The 17,747-nt window shown below is 41.3% G+C and overlaps 1 protein-coding gene across 3 annotated transcripts in view; it reads right to left on the bottom strand.

The window, feature by feature from the left end:
- The window catches only part of LOC114029464 (WD repeat-containing protein WRAP73), a 38,114-nt gene extending 25,499 nt beyond the window's left edge, over positions 1–12,615 (bottom strand). Inside the window, exons 1-4 of one of the 3 annotated variants that reach the window (XM_027843908.1) lie at positions 12,557–12,615; positions 10,325–10,451; positions 5,912–6,064; positions 5,105–5,221 (exon numbers count right to left, since the gene is read on the bottom strand). In XM_027843908.1, the coding sequence (XP_027699709.1) occupies positions 5,105–5,221; positions 5,912–6,064; positions 10,325–10,393 (339 nt within the window). In that variant the 5' untranslated portion in view covers positions 10,394–10,451; positions 12,557–12,615. Of the gene's footprint in view, positions 1–5,104; positions 5,222–5,911; positions 6,065–10,324; positions 10,867–12,556 lie in introns of those variants that run through there. The other 2 variants (XM_027843909.1, XM_027843907.1) reach the window with 2 other exon arrangements.
- Positions 12,616–17,747: the final 5,132 nt, after the last annotated feature.

Genomic DNA, 17,747 nt, shown 5'->3' with positions numbered 1-17,747 from the left:
AAAAACAAACCAAAAGCAGAAGCATTTTTAAGATAGTCTAAAAAACAGCTGAGAAATAAAAAGTATTTCAATGGTAATGTGATAAAGAGTCTCTACCATCGGGTTAAAGGACATCATCACTAAGTTTGACTGCTAAGAGCAGGTGTGAGACTGGTGATTTTCATTAAATAAAACATAAACAACCTTCAGCTCAACCGACTGTCCCAGACTTGACTGGGTCACAAAGCCCTTTCTTTACATAGCTAAGTCCGTCAGCACAGAATTTCAAAAGCTTACTCAAGCACACATTGCTCAAGGAGATATATGTTTCAAACAATAAATTAATGTTAGTTCTCATTCTCAATCGTCACAAATATATATTTTTATTCGTAAGATATAACAGACTAGGGAGAATATGTTTTAGTTTAGTTTTAAATATTCACAGACTAGGGAGAAAAACTAGTTTGCAAATCAATCATGTTTTTCATTTAATGGCATCAAAAAGCAATCAACTTTCTATAAAATGCAGAAGAATAAAGTGTTCATTTTAATACAGGAGGTTACTCTTTTCTCCACATCTTTTCAAAACAACAAGACTCCTCCAATATAATTTGTGAGAAACCATGAAGAGCTATCCTTAAATTGGAAAAAAAAAATCTAACAGTTTCATAATTGATGCTATCCTAATTTCTACATATATTTAGCGATATTAAATTTTCAATTTATAAGACACCTAGTCAAAGTGATACAAAACTATCCCTCTTTTAAAAAAAACAATAATTTTCCAATTATAAAACTTTATTAACTCAGATTGCAAATTCAAAAAGGGAGATCATCAAGGCCTGAGCTAAGCTGAGCCCTCCCTCTCTACTACATCTCAGGCAAATTTGGAATAGTTTTTGAAAGATGCTAGTGAGAAGTTTAACCTACTTCAGTGAATTGTTAGTAGGGACCTTAGCACATTATCTGATGCAAACTATTGCTGTTCAGTTGTTTCAGTCATACCCAAGTCTCCATGACCCCATTTTGGGGTTCTCTACGCAAAGACCCTGTAGCGGGTTTGCCTTTTCCTTCTCCAGCTCATTTTACAGATGAGGAAACTGAGGCAAACAGGGTGAAATGACTCATCCAGGGTCAGACAGCTTGTTGTTCATCCTTTCTTCTGGAAGAGGACCAGTGACAAGTGTCTGAGACTGGATGTGAACTCCCTGAAGATGAGTCTTCCTGATTCCTAGGCCAGTGCTCTGTCCATTGTACCACCTAACTGCCCCATCTGATACAAAAGGATGCTACTAATTATAAGTTGCACTTATTCAACTATGCGGGCCTTTTGAAATTCCTATTTTGAAGCAACTTGCTAGCTATTAGTTCCACTTGCTATGTATATTGGTAATAATAAAAATTCACTTTGAAAACATGCCATAACTGAATTTTTTAGTAATAAGTGACAAAAATTTCTTTAAGTGAGGAGATTTTTATATAGTTTCAACTAAAACATATCAAGTGAGGAAATCTTGTAGCAATAAATATTACATGTAAGTGAAAAAAGATGCCACTCTTCTATCTAGGTTATTATTACAACTAAGAAGAAAAGTAACTTTTAGAGATGTTAAGAGAGGGTCTGAGTGAATTCTTCTCAGGATATAGGCCTTCCATAATCTGGGCCCAGGCTTGGCTTTCCAGGTTCTTCTCTATTCCCCAAAATGACAAGAAGACATGATAATTGGCATTTCTACAGCTCACTATGTTTGCAAAGTGCTTTAGAAGTATTATCTCACAACAACAACTCTGTTAAGGTAGGTGCTGTTATATCTCCATTTTAGAGATCAGGAAACTGAGTTAAGTCACTTGCTTAGGGTCACACAGCTAATAAGTGTCTGAAGCTAAATCTGAACTCAGGTCATCTTGGCTCCCAGACCATCTTTCACTCCCACTGCATCAGGGAGCTGCCCAGTTCCCTCTGCTCCCCTCCCCACTTCTGCTGGTCTACTGATGGTCCACAACTAAGTCTTGCAGCCGCAATGCTTTTGTTCATGCTCTTCCCCCTCCCTAGACGGATCTGTCAGGCCCTTTCTTTTCTCCTTATCTACATCCCACTCACCCTTCAAGGTTCAGCTCAACTTCCACTTTTTGAGCAAACCCACAAAAAATTGGAGGGAGTGAACCTTTCCCTTGTGCCCCCCAAACCAGAAATCTCTCCCCCCTCTGAACACCATGACCTTTCTCCTACTGACGCTGCCCCTTATCATTTATTATTCTGTATTTTGGATAAACTTTCCCCAAATCCGAAGCTTCTCTCTTCAGCCAGACTCCAAACTCCTCAAAGGCAGCCTACTCTCAGCCTTTCCTTTGTATCTTCCAACACACCTAAGACAACAGACATACCTGACGCTCGCTAGATGGGGCTGATTGATCGAATTCTAGTTACCAGTTCTCACTAGCTACCAAGGTCCAATCTAGTTGCTAGATTGGCTGTTGTTAGCTTGCAACAGCACCCCAGTTCTCCCTTTCACCAGGTGTTGGTTGGATAGGGCTCATGCATGCTCCAAGCTCCTATTTTGTTTCAAGATTCCTACAATTCTTACTGAGCCGCGAGGTGGCGCCACAGCGCACAGAGCTCCTGGCCTGGAGTCAAGAAGACTCCTCATCCTGCCTTCAAGTTTGGCCTCACTTATGTGACCCTGGGCAAGTCATTTCACCCTGTTTGCCTCAGTTTCCTCCTCTGTAAAATGAGCTGGAGAAGGAAATGGCAAACCACTCCAGTATCTGCCAAGAAAACCCTAAGTGGGGTCACAAGGAGGTGGACACAACTGAAAGGACGAAACAACAACAAAACAATCCTTACGGGCAATAAACCAAGTTGACATTAAAACCCAGAGAGAGAGTTCATCATCCCACAAAACACATGTGCCTAATGCTATATATTGGCTAGTCTGCTGCTCAGATGTACTCGTTCAGTCGTGTCTGACTCTTTGTGACCCCACTTGGGGTTTTCTTGGCAGAGATACTGGAGCGGTTTGCCATTTTCCTTCTCCAGCTCATTTTACAGATGAGGAAACGGAGGCAAACAGGGTAGAGTGACTTGCCCAGGGTCACACAGCTAGGAAGTATCTGATACTAGATTTGAACTCAGGTCTTCCTGACTCTCTCCACTGACCCAGTGCTCTCTCCACTAAGCCATCAACTGCCTCACTGTATATGCCATTCATTGTTTAAAACCACTAATAAAGGTGAGGTTGAAATAAACTAATGCTCTAAGCACAAATCAGCTTCTCTTGTACTTACGGTACTTTAATTGCTATGGGTACAACACGTGGAATACTCAAGATAAACAACGTGTTAGCATTTGGTTTCCTTAGAGTTTAAACTGTTTAACATGAAGATGAATCACATTCTCTGGATTTTGTTTATTCTGGTCTTGGAAATAAGAATACCCAGGCTAAACCAAAAGCAGGTACCTATCTGGGCATAAAAAATGACAAGCATGAACACTGCCAGCTGGGGTTACAGGAAAAACACAAACAACAGATCTGTGAAGTGTGGGCAGAAAGGATGTTTAACCCCTCCCTCCACATGATCCCCGGTCTTGACAAGCATCCCCCTTCAATCCCACCTCCAACATTCTCCAATACTCTGGTCTAGTTGGCTTTGGCTTTGCAGCCCTATAGCAAGTAAAAGAGAGACACTTGTAGGACCCTGGCAGCTGTCTGAAACAAGTTAATTTAGCAACCTGTTTACAGCTGGAGAGAAAACCTATCCCAACACAGATGCCAACTTGGCAAAAGCTTAATGAAATCCTGCAGGGTCATCCTGAGTTCCAATGGTTAGCAATAAATACTCACCACCCCCATGTGCACGTGCTGCTACAATCCCAAGCAGCGTGTGCAGCCGTTCACAGTTTGGGTTACTTAGGCTCAGACATCGATCTATCTTCAGGGAATTTAAGCTCAACAACTGGGCTGTACCCCCACCCCATGGAGAGCAGACCTTACTGAAAGGGTTTATGCACTCCCCACCTCATAAAGAAAAGGAAGTGCTGATGGGAAGGAAGAAAACTAAGAGCTTATTCACCTGATACCCAAATACCTCGCATGAGACAAATTCCACAGTTTGGAACCTTTTGTGGAATGTGTTTATGCCACATAAAACTGCTTCCACGAGACTCAAACTATTAGCAATGGCCTACACAACTCCCTGCTGTACACATACAAGCTTCAAGGCTTATTGCAATGTATTTTTGCAGATAGGGTTATTTGATCTGGTCAAATTAAAACTCCAGAGGTGCAATTCCAAAGCACCAATCACTAAGGCACATCTGAAATGAGGACTGTGAGGGTAACAATCGCTGAAGATTACCCTCAGATAGACATCAAGAGGGACTGGACTCAGAGCAAGCCCTCGAAGGACGTTCAATCAACTGTACTGGAAAAACTTCCTTGATTTGCCTGAATGTGTTTCGGTCACTTGACTGGTGTTGATTACAAGACCGGTGTTGATTACAATTAATCACTTTACAATGAGAAGCTTATGTAAAAATATTCAGATGGCAATATTCCAATCATCTTTTCCTGGAATATAAGGCTGAGCTAATGGAATTCACAGTGCCAATATATTTAAAAACTCATCAACCCTTACCAAAGAAATAGGCTAGAATTGAAAAGTGCTCAAGCTGAGAATTTTAGAAAATTGTACACCAAAAAAATCATTAGCTTAAGATGCTTAATACTGGCCAAATTCATTTAACGTAACTACTCAAATGAAGCTGGTGCCTTTATTCTTACTCAGCATTATCAATGCACGGTAAGTCAGATGTTACTGAGGTACTCAGTGATCACCTCAAGGTGTTGAAGGAAATACACGTAACAAATACTGTACTCTGTTCTTGAATTAAGTAGCAATTACTGCTAATCTGTTTCTTTGAAAACAAAAATATCTGGTATCGAAATGTTTCCTGATGCAGCAAAAAGAATCAGGTGTTCAATTCAGATTTAGAGCTACAGAACAATTCAGAAAATATAAATTTCGTTCAGGATAGCATGGCTTTAAAACTCTCAATCTATTTTAGGAGCAAGCGGATAGACAGTAACATTTGATACACGAGGAATATTCATGACTTCATGCTTACATGAAATTCAGTTGTGTTGAGAATGTGACGCCCATCTGGACTCCAACATGAAGCCACCAGTCCAGCCGAGCCTTCGTCTATCTTACAGTGCCATTCAGGCTGTTCTAAGGACCAGACCTCCATTCATTCAAGAGAGACAGAGAAGGAAAAACTGATCAGTCTATCAAAACTCATCTCCTCAAGAAACCAAAAAACAGGAAAAGGAAGAGCTGATCATCAAAAAATCACGCATCACAGAATTCAGGAAAACAGTCAACATCTGGCATCATGAAGGACTGGCGCTGGATTCCACTACAAAAGTAAGCCATAACTCTTGGTGATTACATCTACTTTATTTAACATTTAATGAGTGGAAGGCATCCTTAATGATTCATTCACCAAAAACTTCAAGTTACTAACAAAATGGCTGCATATGACATTTTTGAAAAATATATACCACCCAAATTGCTGACTAATGATTTATAAATATTTCTAATTCTTAACCTGATTTCACCTACATAAGGAATATTTGTTTTATGTTTGTATTTGTTTATTTATATCATATACACACATCTATATGTGCTTGCATATGTACATATACATATGCATGTATATATATACGCAAATATATTTATGTATATAAATTCTGTCCTAGCTTCGGAAAAAATCAAGAGTTGTTACATGAGCTCTAAAATATAGACTTTATTTCCAATCGTTTTGCCAAATTTATTCTGGCATAGACCCGAACAACACAGCTTTTCCAAAATAAATGACTGGGAGTTTTAAAACCCCAGTGGAGCACATGGGTTCAGATAAAATCGCACTTACCTGTACCAGCCCTCGTTTGTACATAGCACACAGTATAAAGAGGGAGTCTGCTGACCACTCCAGGTGATGGATCTGGTCCAGGCATGTGTACAGCTGAAATATTTGGAGAGTGCTCACATCTCGAACCACTAAACGGTACTGGACACATGAAGCCTAAATGTGAAAAAGGTTAAGCTTTATAAACCACATACCAAAGTAATAAATGTCTTAAAAGGTCAAGATTTTTGTAAAGGGCAAATCAGTCTGCTTCTGAACTATTAATAAGTCTTACACATACTATATTTTACGTCTATGAGTTTTTGCTTATTTTGAGCGATACAATCCATTGTAAAGATAAAAATGTTTAAACCAAAGAAAAAGGGGAAAAAAGGGGGAAAAAGGGAGGCAGGGGGAGGGAAATAACTCCTGCAATCCAGATTTGAAAATTCCTTTGCAGGGGCAGCTAGGTAGAACAGTGGATAGAGCTCTGGCCTTGGAGTCATGAGGACCTGAGTTCAAATTCGGCCTCAGACACTTAACACTTACTAGCTGTGTGACCCTGGACAAGTCACTTAACCCCAATCACCTCACCAAAAAGCAAAAAAAAAAAAAAGAAAAAAGAAAATTCCTTTGGAGGATAGCAATCTCCCCCCCATAACATCTTTAACAACTCAAAAACTAAATGTATGACCTTGTACTTCTCTCCCAAGTATATTCTATGGGCTAGACTTGGCAGATAAAAGAAATAGAGTGGTGCATTAGATTAAACAATGAACCAGAAAGGAGGGACCGGGTCCTACCACTGTTTGTCTTTGAGACAATTTAAAAATAACAACAGGAACCTACCTCACAAGGCTGTTAAAAGGAATACCTAATAAAAATGACTAAAACTATTACTAAGTGCCAGGATAGTACTGTAGATGGTATATATTCGATTAATATTTGTATAATTTAAAATTGTGAATATATTATGCAGATATACATTTACCTAAAACAATATCTAATACAAAATTAGCAATTATGCTTAATGATCAGTATTCTTTTATTAAACAAATATCTACTGTTTTTATTTCCATAAATATTTATAAAGGCTATGTCTACAGGCAAAAAATAATTCATTTGTGCCTCAGTTTACACATCTGAAACCAAATGGTTAATACTACCCTTCTACAATGTACCTTACAGACATGTTAAAAGAATAGAAGAGATATCTGTGAATCAGTCTGAGCTCCTCACTCAAAAGAAAGACATTAAGATGTCATATTTGATAAATAATTTAAATTAATCTGGGGGATCCTACTATTAAAAAGTGGTATGTGATAAGTTCACAATAACACAAAAATATAGTTTTAGTTGTCTCATATACATAACACTGACAGTCTTTTAACATACCTAGAAATGTGTAATGAAATGCCCCTTGGAGTAGTTGGTAAGAGTGCTGGATTTCAAAGTAGACTTGAATTCTAGTCCCATGTCTAATACTAGCTGTGTGCCCAGGAACAAGTTACAGGTTCCTGTCTTCGCTTGAGGCAACTCTCAAATTATAAGTTATAGTGGAATTGCAATATGCCTGGGGTGGAGGGAGTTTCCATACCTGAAGTCCCCAAACCAATAAAATTACAGTCCTTTAAGTAAGAATGTGAAAATTTTTTATTCATGTTCTCAACAGAATCTAGTACATTAGAACCCCATTATTCAAGTTCTATGAAAACGGAAACTGTTCATTCCATATTTATTGAACACCTATATCTGTGCCATATTGACTCACTTATAATAGATTTAGATATTTTACGCAAAAGAGTCAGTCTAAGTCAACATACTGATTTGGCCTGTCTTCAGTTATACACTGGGAAGAAATTATAATGTATTTTTGTTATTTTTCATACATCAAAGTAAAATGTATATTTTGTTCATAGTACAAATAAAAACATGAGAAATTATAATAAAGAGGTAATAAATACAGGTGGATTTATGCTATATTTATTCATAATAGAAGACTCCACTGTGGTTAAGAATGGAAATTAAAACACACAATTTTAACTTTAGGATAAATATACTTCAACTCAAACTATTTTTCATAAAATTGAATTTCAAAGTTACCTAAGTTTATACTACATAGCCTGAATTAAATGTCCAAAAAACTAGGTAACTATTAATGGTTTAGTTAAAAAACTGGAATTTATTTGAGAGCAGTTGCATTATTGACTTACTCTAAATAAACTTGCAATTTTAAGAGCATTTGTTGTGCATAATAATGCCCACTAAAGATTTTTTTTCAACGCTTATCATACGTAAGGTCAGTAACAATTTAGAGCGGGAAAGGGTCGAGGTTGTTATTTTGTTTACTTATACTAGACTGTCTCTGTAGCCCAGGAGAAAAGCCAGCTAATTACATGTGCACTACCAATACATTTTGTGTATGTATCTGCAAGACTCAGATTACTCAGAAAAATCTATTCTAAAACATTTATGTTATATGAACCCAAGCTTCTAAAAAATGTGAGTGTTCCATTAGCATCAGCTATATTTTAACTAAGCATCTTTTAGAAAACATGGGAAAACTACTGTTACTCATCCTTTCTTTATGATATGAGATCTTTTTATCAACACCTGAAAAAATATACATTAATGATAAATTCAGCTTTCTCTAAGGTATCTCAAACTAGTAATATGCTACCATTTCATTCAAGCACTAAATTGGGGCAGATCCTTCAAGAGTATCAAAGTATTAGATTAATCTGAAAGACAAGTCTTCCATCTAATGTTTTAACTAAGCATCAAAAACAGTAATGACAAGAGTGCCAAAATTAGGCAAGCATCTGTTATCTCTCTTTACACACACTACATACAAATGTCACAGTCGGCACCAAATTGTAATCACTTGTTTATACTAACTGAATGGACACACCAATCTCATTCCCCAAACACAAGCAAACAAAGAAAACCTTAAGGGACAGTTCCTGAGGTGCTGTTTGACTAACACCTGAATGTTAAATTTTCTGCAATTTCAGATCAAACAAAAAAAAGATAAAAATATAAATTCATTAAGTTGCAGTTGTCAGAATCTAGGCTAGACAAAATGTGTACAGTGAGGCCAAAGCTGTTGAGTTAGCACTAATGGCATTGTTACTTATTAGAATGACAGACACCCAATAAATTTCTGTGTGGAATTTATGAGTTAAGACAGGTGATGTCTCAAATTAGGTTGGTTTTTTTTTCTATTACTCCAAAGATATTATACAATTATAATGGCATATATCCAAAGCTAAATTCTGTATCCAAGACAGAGTTTTGTAGTATAAGCACAAGATTTGCAATCCCTGGAATGAAAAGTTCAAATCCCAGTCATCCTAAAAACTCTTTTCCCTCGCCAGGACAGAATGTAAGCCACTTAAATCATTTACTTCGAATGTTCTAGAGTATAGAAAGAAGGGATAAGGGAAAGTAAAGTGATCAAACGTTTACATTTAGCAAAAGTGAACAAAAAACACTAGTTCTTGGCACTTCTTCGTAGCAGAAGAACTAGATTCCAGGGGCTTTGGTCACAGGCACAGCAAATTTGAATTCCATGACAACTGCTGGCCAACATCACTCAACCACATGGATGGATGACTTTTTAAAATTTTATTTTAATACCAATAGCTTATGTGTATTAGAAGAAATGTTGAGTCAAGAAGTTTTTCCTCCCGTCACAAGTGATACAAGGAATTAGGGGCCATCTGAATGGCAATGACCCAATTCTGTTATCAGACCAAGTGACCTAAAGTTATCCTTGATCTACTCATCTTGAGAATATTGGAGCCAGCACTTTGTAGCATTTTTGTTTTTAACTTTCTAACATTTATCAGATAATATTCTATTAAAATTAGTGTTTTACCCTTATTAGACTGAAGCTCAGTGAAGGAAGACACCGTGTCTAATATAAATTTTGCATCTCCTCCAGCATCTAGCTCAGCGTTCTGTATCAAGTAGGCACTTAATTAACACACAGGTGTTTTGGTGTGAAAGGAAAAAAAAAAGTATGGGGCCTTAGGGATCACCTGACCCAAGAATACAGATTTAAAGTAAGCCCTCAGAAGTAATCTAGTCCAACTACCTCATTTTACACAGAAGGAAACTGAGGCTCAAGCAGGGGAAGTAACTTGTTCGAGGTCCCACAGACAGCAGTGGGCAGAACTAGGTCTGTAACCTGGGTCCTCTGATTCTGATCCAGCACTTTTCCTACTACACCAAGGACCTAACCAAACCCCCTCAGCTTACGGAGGGGGAAAATGAAGCCAAGAGAAGTCAGCTGGCTTACTCAATGTCACACATGAAGTCAGTGGCATTAAAACCCAGCCTTCCTGGCTTCTAGTTCAGGGTTCTGAACTACTCATCTGAAATCGAAGAACAAAGCGTGACCAGCAATGGCCTAAGTGACCACAGACAACTCACCAGGAATTTCCCATTGGGAGAGAATTTGCTGAGCTGATTTGAGAGCTTAAACACTTCAGAGAAATTCATAACTGATGCAAGTGCTGCAGCTGGCCAATAAACTAAGGCTCTAAGGGCCCGAGAGACTCTGGAAGGCAAAGGCAACAATGCTTCTTCAGGCTGTAGCTGAGATAAGAGCTGGCAACCCCTTGGAGGAACAGGATGTGCTCCAGCACCCAATGGCTGAGGGGGCCTCATACCATCTGAAAAGGACAGGGCCAGGACTCAAACACAGGACAGTGCCTCTGCTGACTTGGGGGGAAAGGGGGGAGGAAAAAAAAGCAATCAGGTAGCTGACTGTCCCAGAGAGAAATCCTGAAGGGACCGATGGGCCCACATTGTACAGCCTTGGGGGTCTGTCACACACAGGAAGACCTCTAGCTACAACAAGAGAAACACAGGGACATTCAGACAAAGTAATGAGGGGTTAAGGTGGAGGAGGCTGAAGTAGGGACAGAGAATGGCACAGTGCCACCCACCAAGAGAGGGGGAGAATGAACCTCCTCTCCCTTATTCACAAAGACCTTACTACTTACAAAGAAAGTATAGGATATAGGAAGCTCTGTAAGTCTCACACATTTAACAGCCAGTCAACTACCATTTATTAAGCACCTACTATGTACCAGGCACTGTGCTAATCGCCAGGGAGACAAAAAACAAAAAGGCAAAAGATCATCCCTCAAGAAGCTGACAGTCTAAAGAGGGAGATAATCTGCAAACAATTATATACAAACAGGATACAGACAGTATAAACTGGAGGTGATCTCAGAAGGCAGTAAGATGAAGGAACACTGGATAAGGCATACAGATATTGTCATAAAGGGCAATCCTGGGTGAGGGGAATCCCAGATTGCTTCACTCCCTCAAGCAGACACAGACAGTCCTGGGAGTTAATTTGGGTGAGGGAGATGGGGGAAGACAGTTAAATTATCAGCCATGGAGAGTTTAGGAGGGAAACCCAAACAATCTCTCATAAGTGGAGACACAGCTAATGTGACACAAGAGCCTGGAATGAGTGTAAACTCCTTGTGGGCAGAGACTTTGTCCCTTTGTCTTCAGTGTCCCTATCCCTTAACCCAAAGCTTCACACATAGTTGCACTGCAAGGTATTTAATAGATGCTGAAAAAATGAGGAGGGCCCCAATAGTTTCTCTCCAACAAGAACAAAGATACCTCTATAGACAGGAAAAGTCATTGGAGACAGGAGTGGGCACCAACAACCTCACATGGAAAAGGAACCTGGGAAGAGGGTGCAGGACAGTGTCTTATACAAACACACAGACAGACACAGACAGAAGCAGGGAGCACCCACGTGACATGGCTCAGTCTGCCCCTGCCTCCCTGCCTTGTTTCTCTCCCTATCTCCTTGTCTCTCTCTCTCCCTGTCTTTTTTTTTGGTCTTTTTATCGCTTCTCTCTCCTTTTTTTCTTTCCTATCACTTTATTTCTCTTTTTTCTCTCTTACCTCTTCTTTTTCTGTCTCCCTCTCTTCTGTCTCTCTCTCCATCTCTGTTTTATCTCTTCTTTGTCTCTTTTTCTCTCCCACCTTTTCCTTTTCCCGTCTCTCCCTCTCTTTTTTTCTGTCTCTCCTCTTTTCTCTCTCCCCATCTCTTTATCTTTTCTGTCTTTTTCTCTCTCCCATTTTTTCTTTTTCCTCCACCTCTCTCCCTGTCCCTTTGTGTCCTTATCTCTTCTTTCTCTCTCCCAATTTTCTTCTCTCTCTCCCTTCCTCTTTTCTGTCTCCTTATCTCTTCCTTCTTTCTTTGTCTCTCCCTTTTTCTCTCCCTCTTTCTCTCTTCTGTCTCCCCCAGTCTCTGGCCCCCTCCTCTCTCTCTGTCTCTGTCTGTCTGTCCCTCTCTCCCTTCTCTGTCTGTCTCTCTCTCTCCCTATCCCTGTCTCTCTCTGTCTCTGTCTCTCTGTCTTTGTCCCTGTCTCTCTCTGTCTCTGTCTCTGTCCCTGTCTCTCTCTGTCCCTCTACCCTTCTCTGTCTCTCCCTCTCCCCCTGTCTCTCTCTCCCTCTGTCTCTGTGTATCTGTCTCTGTCTCTCTTTCTCTCTCTGTTTCTCTCTGTCTGTCCCTCCCTCCCTCCCTCCCTCCGTCGGTCCGTCTGCCCCGGGTCCCGGGAGGGCGGACGAACGGCCGCGGCCTGCGGGGAGCGGCCCAGGCCGGGCCTCGGGGAGGACGGGAGCCCTCACCGGTCCCCGCGGCGCCGCCGCCTGCTCGTCCCCCTCCTCCTCGTCCCCCTCCTCCTCGTCCTCCTTCTCCGCCGCTGCCGCCTCCTCCGCAACCCCCGGGCCGCTGCGCCAGCAGCCGAACCAACCGACAACTGGCCGGCAGCGGGCCGGAAATGGAGGAAGGCGGGAAATCGTCGTCAGCCTATCAGGGGGCCATGGCGCCGAACGGCATTGTGGGGGTTGTAGTTTTCTGCCGCCGGCTCGCCCAGCCCTTCGGCTTAGCGAGGAAGGAAGGAGGGGGGAGGGGAGGGGCAGGGAGGGGCCAGGCTGGCTCGGTTGTCGCGAGGGGGAGGGAGGGGGAGGGAGGGGGCGGGAGCGAGGCGAGAGGGAGGAAGAGGAGGAGGGGAGAAGGGAAAGAAGGTGCGAGCCCACTGGCCGTCGGTCTGAGAGCCGCCTCACTCGCGTTCTCAGCCACGCGCCCCACCCCTCTCTGGGCTGAATGAATGAATGAAGGACTGAATGGTTACACATTTACGCACAGCGGAATACAAACACAAAAATGAAACCAGTCCCCGCCCTCGAGGAGCCTCCATTCTAGCAGCAGGGTCACAGATTTAGAGCTGGAAGGGATCTTAGAGGCCGTGGAATCCGACTTCCGCCCCCACCCCTGTTTTGCAGATGAAGAAACTGAGGCCCAGAGGTGAAGTGCCTTAAATGCAGAGGAAGGCAGTCCCTGCCCTCAGGAGGCTTACATTCTAATAGGTGGACCATGGATTTAGACGTGGAAGGGACCTTAGAGGCCATGAAAAAATCCCTGCCCGGTAGGGGTTCCGGGTTCCGACAGAATTTTGAGAGATGATGAGTAAGACGCTAGCAGAGTAGACCGACTCATTTTTTCCATCAGTACCTTCGATTACCGTTAGGGAACTGGAAAGGGGGGGAAGGGAGAAGGGGCGGGGGAGAAAGTGTGGCTGGGGAAGTGAAACAAGGGTGACTGGAACCCAGGCCTGGATGTAGCAATCCCCAGTCCGGGAATCGGGGCTCGGGGGCTCAGGGGCTCGGGGGCTCAGGGGCTCAGGGCAGGAGTTAGAGGTAGGAAAGTTAGGTCATAGTGTGAGTAGGTGGGACTGCGCCCCTGATGAAGGGGAAACGGCCACATTTCTTTCAAGAGATATTTTGAAACATAGATTTAGAGCTCAAAAAGTCCTCCCTCCAACTCCTCACTTTACATGACTCTGAAGCAGTCAGTCGATCAAGTGGCATTTACTAAGCTCCTACTATGTGCTCCATATTCACACAGTCAGTGATGGAATCTTGAAACTGAGTCTGCTTTTTTTTCCCTCTTTGGATCCTATTCCCAGAGCCTAGCACACCCAGCTAGCCTATAGGCAATTTAGTAAATATTGTTGATTGGTTGCCAGATTGATTTAGCGAACGGATTCAATTGCTACTGCGGGTCATGGGATTTAGAGCTGGAATCCATTAATCAATCAACAAACATTCATGGAATAACTACTATGCACCCGGCTCTAGCTAGGCTACTGGAAACTAGGTAACAACTATGAAAATTCTCTGTCCTCATGCACCTTCCCTTCTTTCAGATAAACAACATATGGGCACGTGTATAGACACAAAGTAATTTCAGAGAGCACACGTCTTAGGAAATCATTTATTCTAATTGTCCCTTCAAAGTTCAGTCCAAGAGAAGCCTTTCCTGATCTGCCCATGTGGCTGCTGCCTCCTCTCTGAGACTGCTTCCTACATATTTTTTAAATACTTACATGTGTAAATATTGTTTCCCCAGAAAGGATTTAAGTTTCTAGAGGGCAGGAATTGTTTATTTTTGATTTTGCTACCCCAGGACCTATCCTATAGGACAAAGGAATGGTCCTGGGATGCAATCAGCACTAGGGAATTGCCTGAATTATTGATATTAGATGACTTGCTCAGAGTAACAGTATCATCAGAGACAGAACTTTACCCATGTCTTCTGGTCTCCTAGACCAGCTCTAGCCACCATTCCAAGCTGCATCTTATTCCTAGCACCTAGTAAAGTATCTGGCATATAGTAAGTCCATAATAAAAGCCTATCAGTTGATTGCCAGCATGATGCATGGGATAGAGGGATGGGCCTGGAGTCAAGAAGACTGGAGTTCAAATCTAGCCTCAGATACTTACTAGCTGTATGACCATGAACAAGTTTCTTGAATTCAGTCTGCCTCAGTTCCAGCTTCCTTAAATGAAACATGAGAATAATAATAGCACTTAATAAATGCTTATTCCCTTTCCTTTAAAATGTTAGTTTAATAAACTGACTAATTTATTCTATATGCTTTTTAAAAATAACCCATTCTCAATCTGACCTTAGGGAATCGATCAACAAGCATTTTTTTAAATGCCTCTTATTTGTAGGCACTGTATTAAGCACTAGAAATAAAAAGGAAAAACAGCTAAAAAAATGAGGGGAGAGAATATGAATTTTAGGAAGATGAGAATCTTTGCTCACAGTCTAGTAGAGGGATAAAACACGAAGTCTTCTTCAAGCCTTCAGTGGATTCTTGATCGAGTTCATCCGAGTATCTATTCATTCAACAAACACATATTAATTGATTGCTCTATGCAAGGCACTGTACTAGCCACCCAGAATGGAAAAACCCAAGAAAAAGTAGCCTCTGTCCTGAAAGAATTTACATTACATTGGTATGATGTTGGGATTCCTTTCAAAGGCATAATCACAACTAGTCCCAGCCTTCTGATCTAGGGGTAGGGGGCTGGGAGCTCTTGTCTGTATCCTCCCACTCTGGGCTTCTCCAATGTTGTTTGGACATTCCTTCAGAGCTCTTGACATTCTGTGGGTACCAATGTAGCATCTCCAGCCCTTGCTACATGTGCTGCCCACTATTTTTCTGGGCATACATCTCCCAAAGCTTTTTTTTTTCTGTCATGTCCTGGGGAGAAATCATCATTTGTAATTTATTGACGCCTACTTAAGAGCCTTCATGCATTCCTCCTGGAGAGATAATAACAGATACCTGTAATATTCCATGAATGAGTAATATGGTATAATGGATAGAGTCTGAGAAAATGGGGTTCAACCCCAGTTTTTCCATTTTTACTTCTTCTGGACCTGGAATAAGGCAGACCTGAATTCAAATTTGACCTCAGATACTTCCTAGTTGTGTGACCCTGAACAAGTCACTTTACCTCTGCCTGCCTTCATTTCTTTGACTGTAAAATTGAGATGATAATAGCACCTACCTCCCAAGGTTGTTGTAAGGACCAAATAAGATAATATTTGTAAAGCACTTTGCAAACTTTAAAGAGCTATATAAATGCTAGCTATTAATAATATCGTTATTTCTTATATAATCTTGGGCAAGTCTTTCCCAAGGTCAATGCAATCCAACATACATTTATTTATTAAGCACCTACTATGTATTTTGGTGCCTTAGTTTCCTCAATTCAATCTAGCATGCCTTTATTATTAAGCACCTACTATATGATTTTGGTGCCTTAGTGTCCTCATATGTCAAATGAAGTGGTTCAACTTGATGGGCCTCTGAGATTGCTTCTAAATTGTGATCCTATGATTGAATGGGACTTGGGATGCAGAACAGAAGATATCCTTTGTCATGGCCAGTGACAAGTTCCTCTTCTTATCTGGTGAATTCTCATCCCCCACTCCACCCCCACTCCCAATTTTATTTACTTAGAATGAAAGCATCTCTTAGATCCTCATTGGTGTGACTGAAGATGTGGATTTGAGAGCATTTTCAGGATAGATTTAAGTTGTCCTCTGTTAGTACCCCTATTCCTTGACACCTGCTTTATGAGGTAGTAACCTCAAACTCTCCAAGGGGTGGGGAAGGGGAAACTGGAAAGGGTTGAGGGCCCTAAAGCCTCCATTCTAAATTGGGCATTGCTTCATTCAAACCTTAATGGACTTCTCCAGTTTTTTCACAAGCCCTGGGGACCAAATCCATGGGGCTTAGTTAAGCCAGAGCACTTTAGACAAGACAGAGATCTTAACAGACCACTGCTCACCCCGCGCCCCCAGCCAATAGATCAAAGTTTCTGTTTCTTTTTTTTTTTTTAAGTTAAATCAAGACAACAACCACTTATTAAGTCTTACTACGTGCCAGAAATTGTGCTAAGAATAGGGGATGTACAGAATGGTAAGAACAGTCTTGTTGCCTTCAAGGAGCTCTTAATCAAGAAGAGGGTAATGTTGCTTTTTGGGTCCTACTGGATTAAGTGATCCAGTTCAACTCAACAAGCCTTTAGTGTATAAATGCCTCTTATGTATATTGAGCCTGATGAGGTTTCCATAGGATCATAGATTTGGAGCTGGAAGGGACCCCTAAGGCCATCTAGATCAACCCCTTCATTTTATAGAAGGGGAAACTGAGACCCAGAATTGCTGAAATCACACACAGCTTACTTAAGTCAGGATTTAAATGCAGTCCTAGGACTCCAAATCCTTAACTCTTTGTTGTTGCTGTTAAGTTGTGTTCCACTCTGGGTGACCCCATTTGGGGTTTTCTTGGCAGAGATGCTGGAGTGGTTTGCCATTTCCTTCTTCAGCTCATTTTACAGATGAGGAAACTAAGGAAACAGGGTGAAGTGATTTGCCCCGGGTCATACAGCTACTAAGAGTCTGAGACCCGATTTGAACTCATGAAGATGAGTTCCTGATTCCAAGCCCAGGGCTCTATCTACTGTGCCACCAAATGTCTCAAAAACATTTATTAAGCACCTAACACAGAGCACCTGATGGGAGTTTTCTCTTCATTTCTCCAAGAAATATTCAACCAACACTTACCTGTGCACAGAAAGAGCACTGTACTGGGATATGGCATGTCCATTACTTCATAGAGTTTAGAGTCTAAATAGATAAGATGTGCAGGAATGACTTCAACAATCTACCAGTGTACAGGGTTGTTTGGGACCCTCTATCATGGGACTAGATCTCCCCCAGAAAGTTCAAAACACACGGAGGAGGATCCTGACTGAATTTCTAACCAAAATTGTTCAGAATGACAACCCAGGTCTTCCAACTGGAAAGCTAGTGCTCATTTAACCGAAGCTCACTTTCTCTTTGGAATAAGCACCCTAAGCCTCCAGCTAGTGGGTGCCCCACAAAGGACACTTTTTAATTCGAATCCTTTTAAGTTCATTTGCAATTGCACAAAAACCTTTTTTTTGGAGGGGG

The sequence above is a fragment of the Vombatus ursinus genome, unplaced genomic scaffold (genome assembly GCF_900497805.2).
Source record: "Vombatus ursinus unplaced genomic scaffold, bare-nosed wombat genome assembly UNPS02014932.1, whole genome shotgun sequence".
NCBI classification, from domain to species: domain Eukaryota; kingdom Metazoa; phylum Chordata; class Mammalia; order Diprotodontia; family Vombatidae; genus Vombatus; species Vombatus ursinus.
This window is presented reverse-complemented; position numbering and strand designations above follow the sequence as displayed.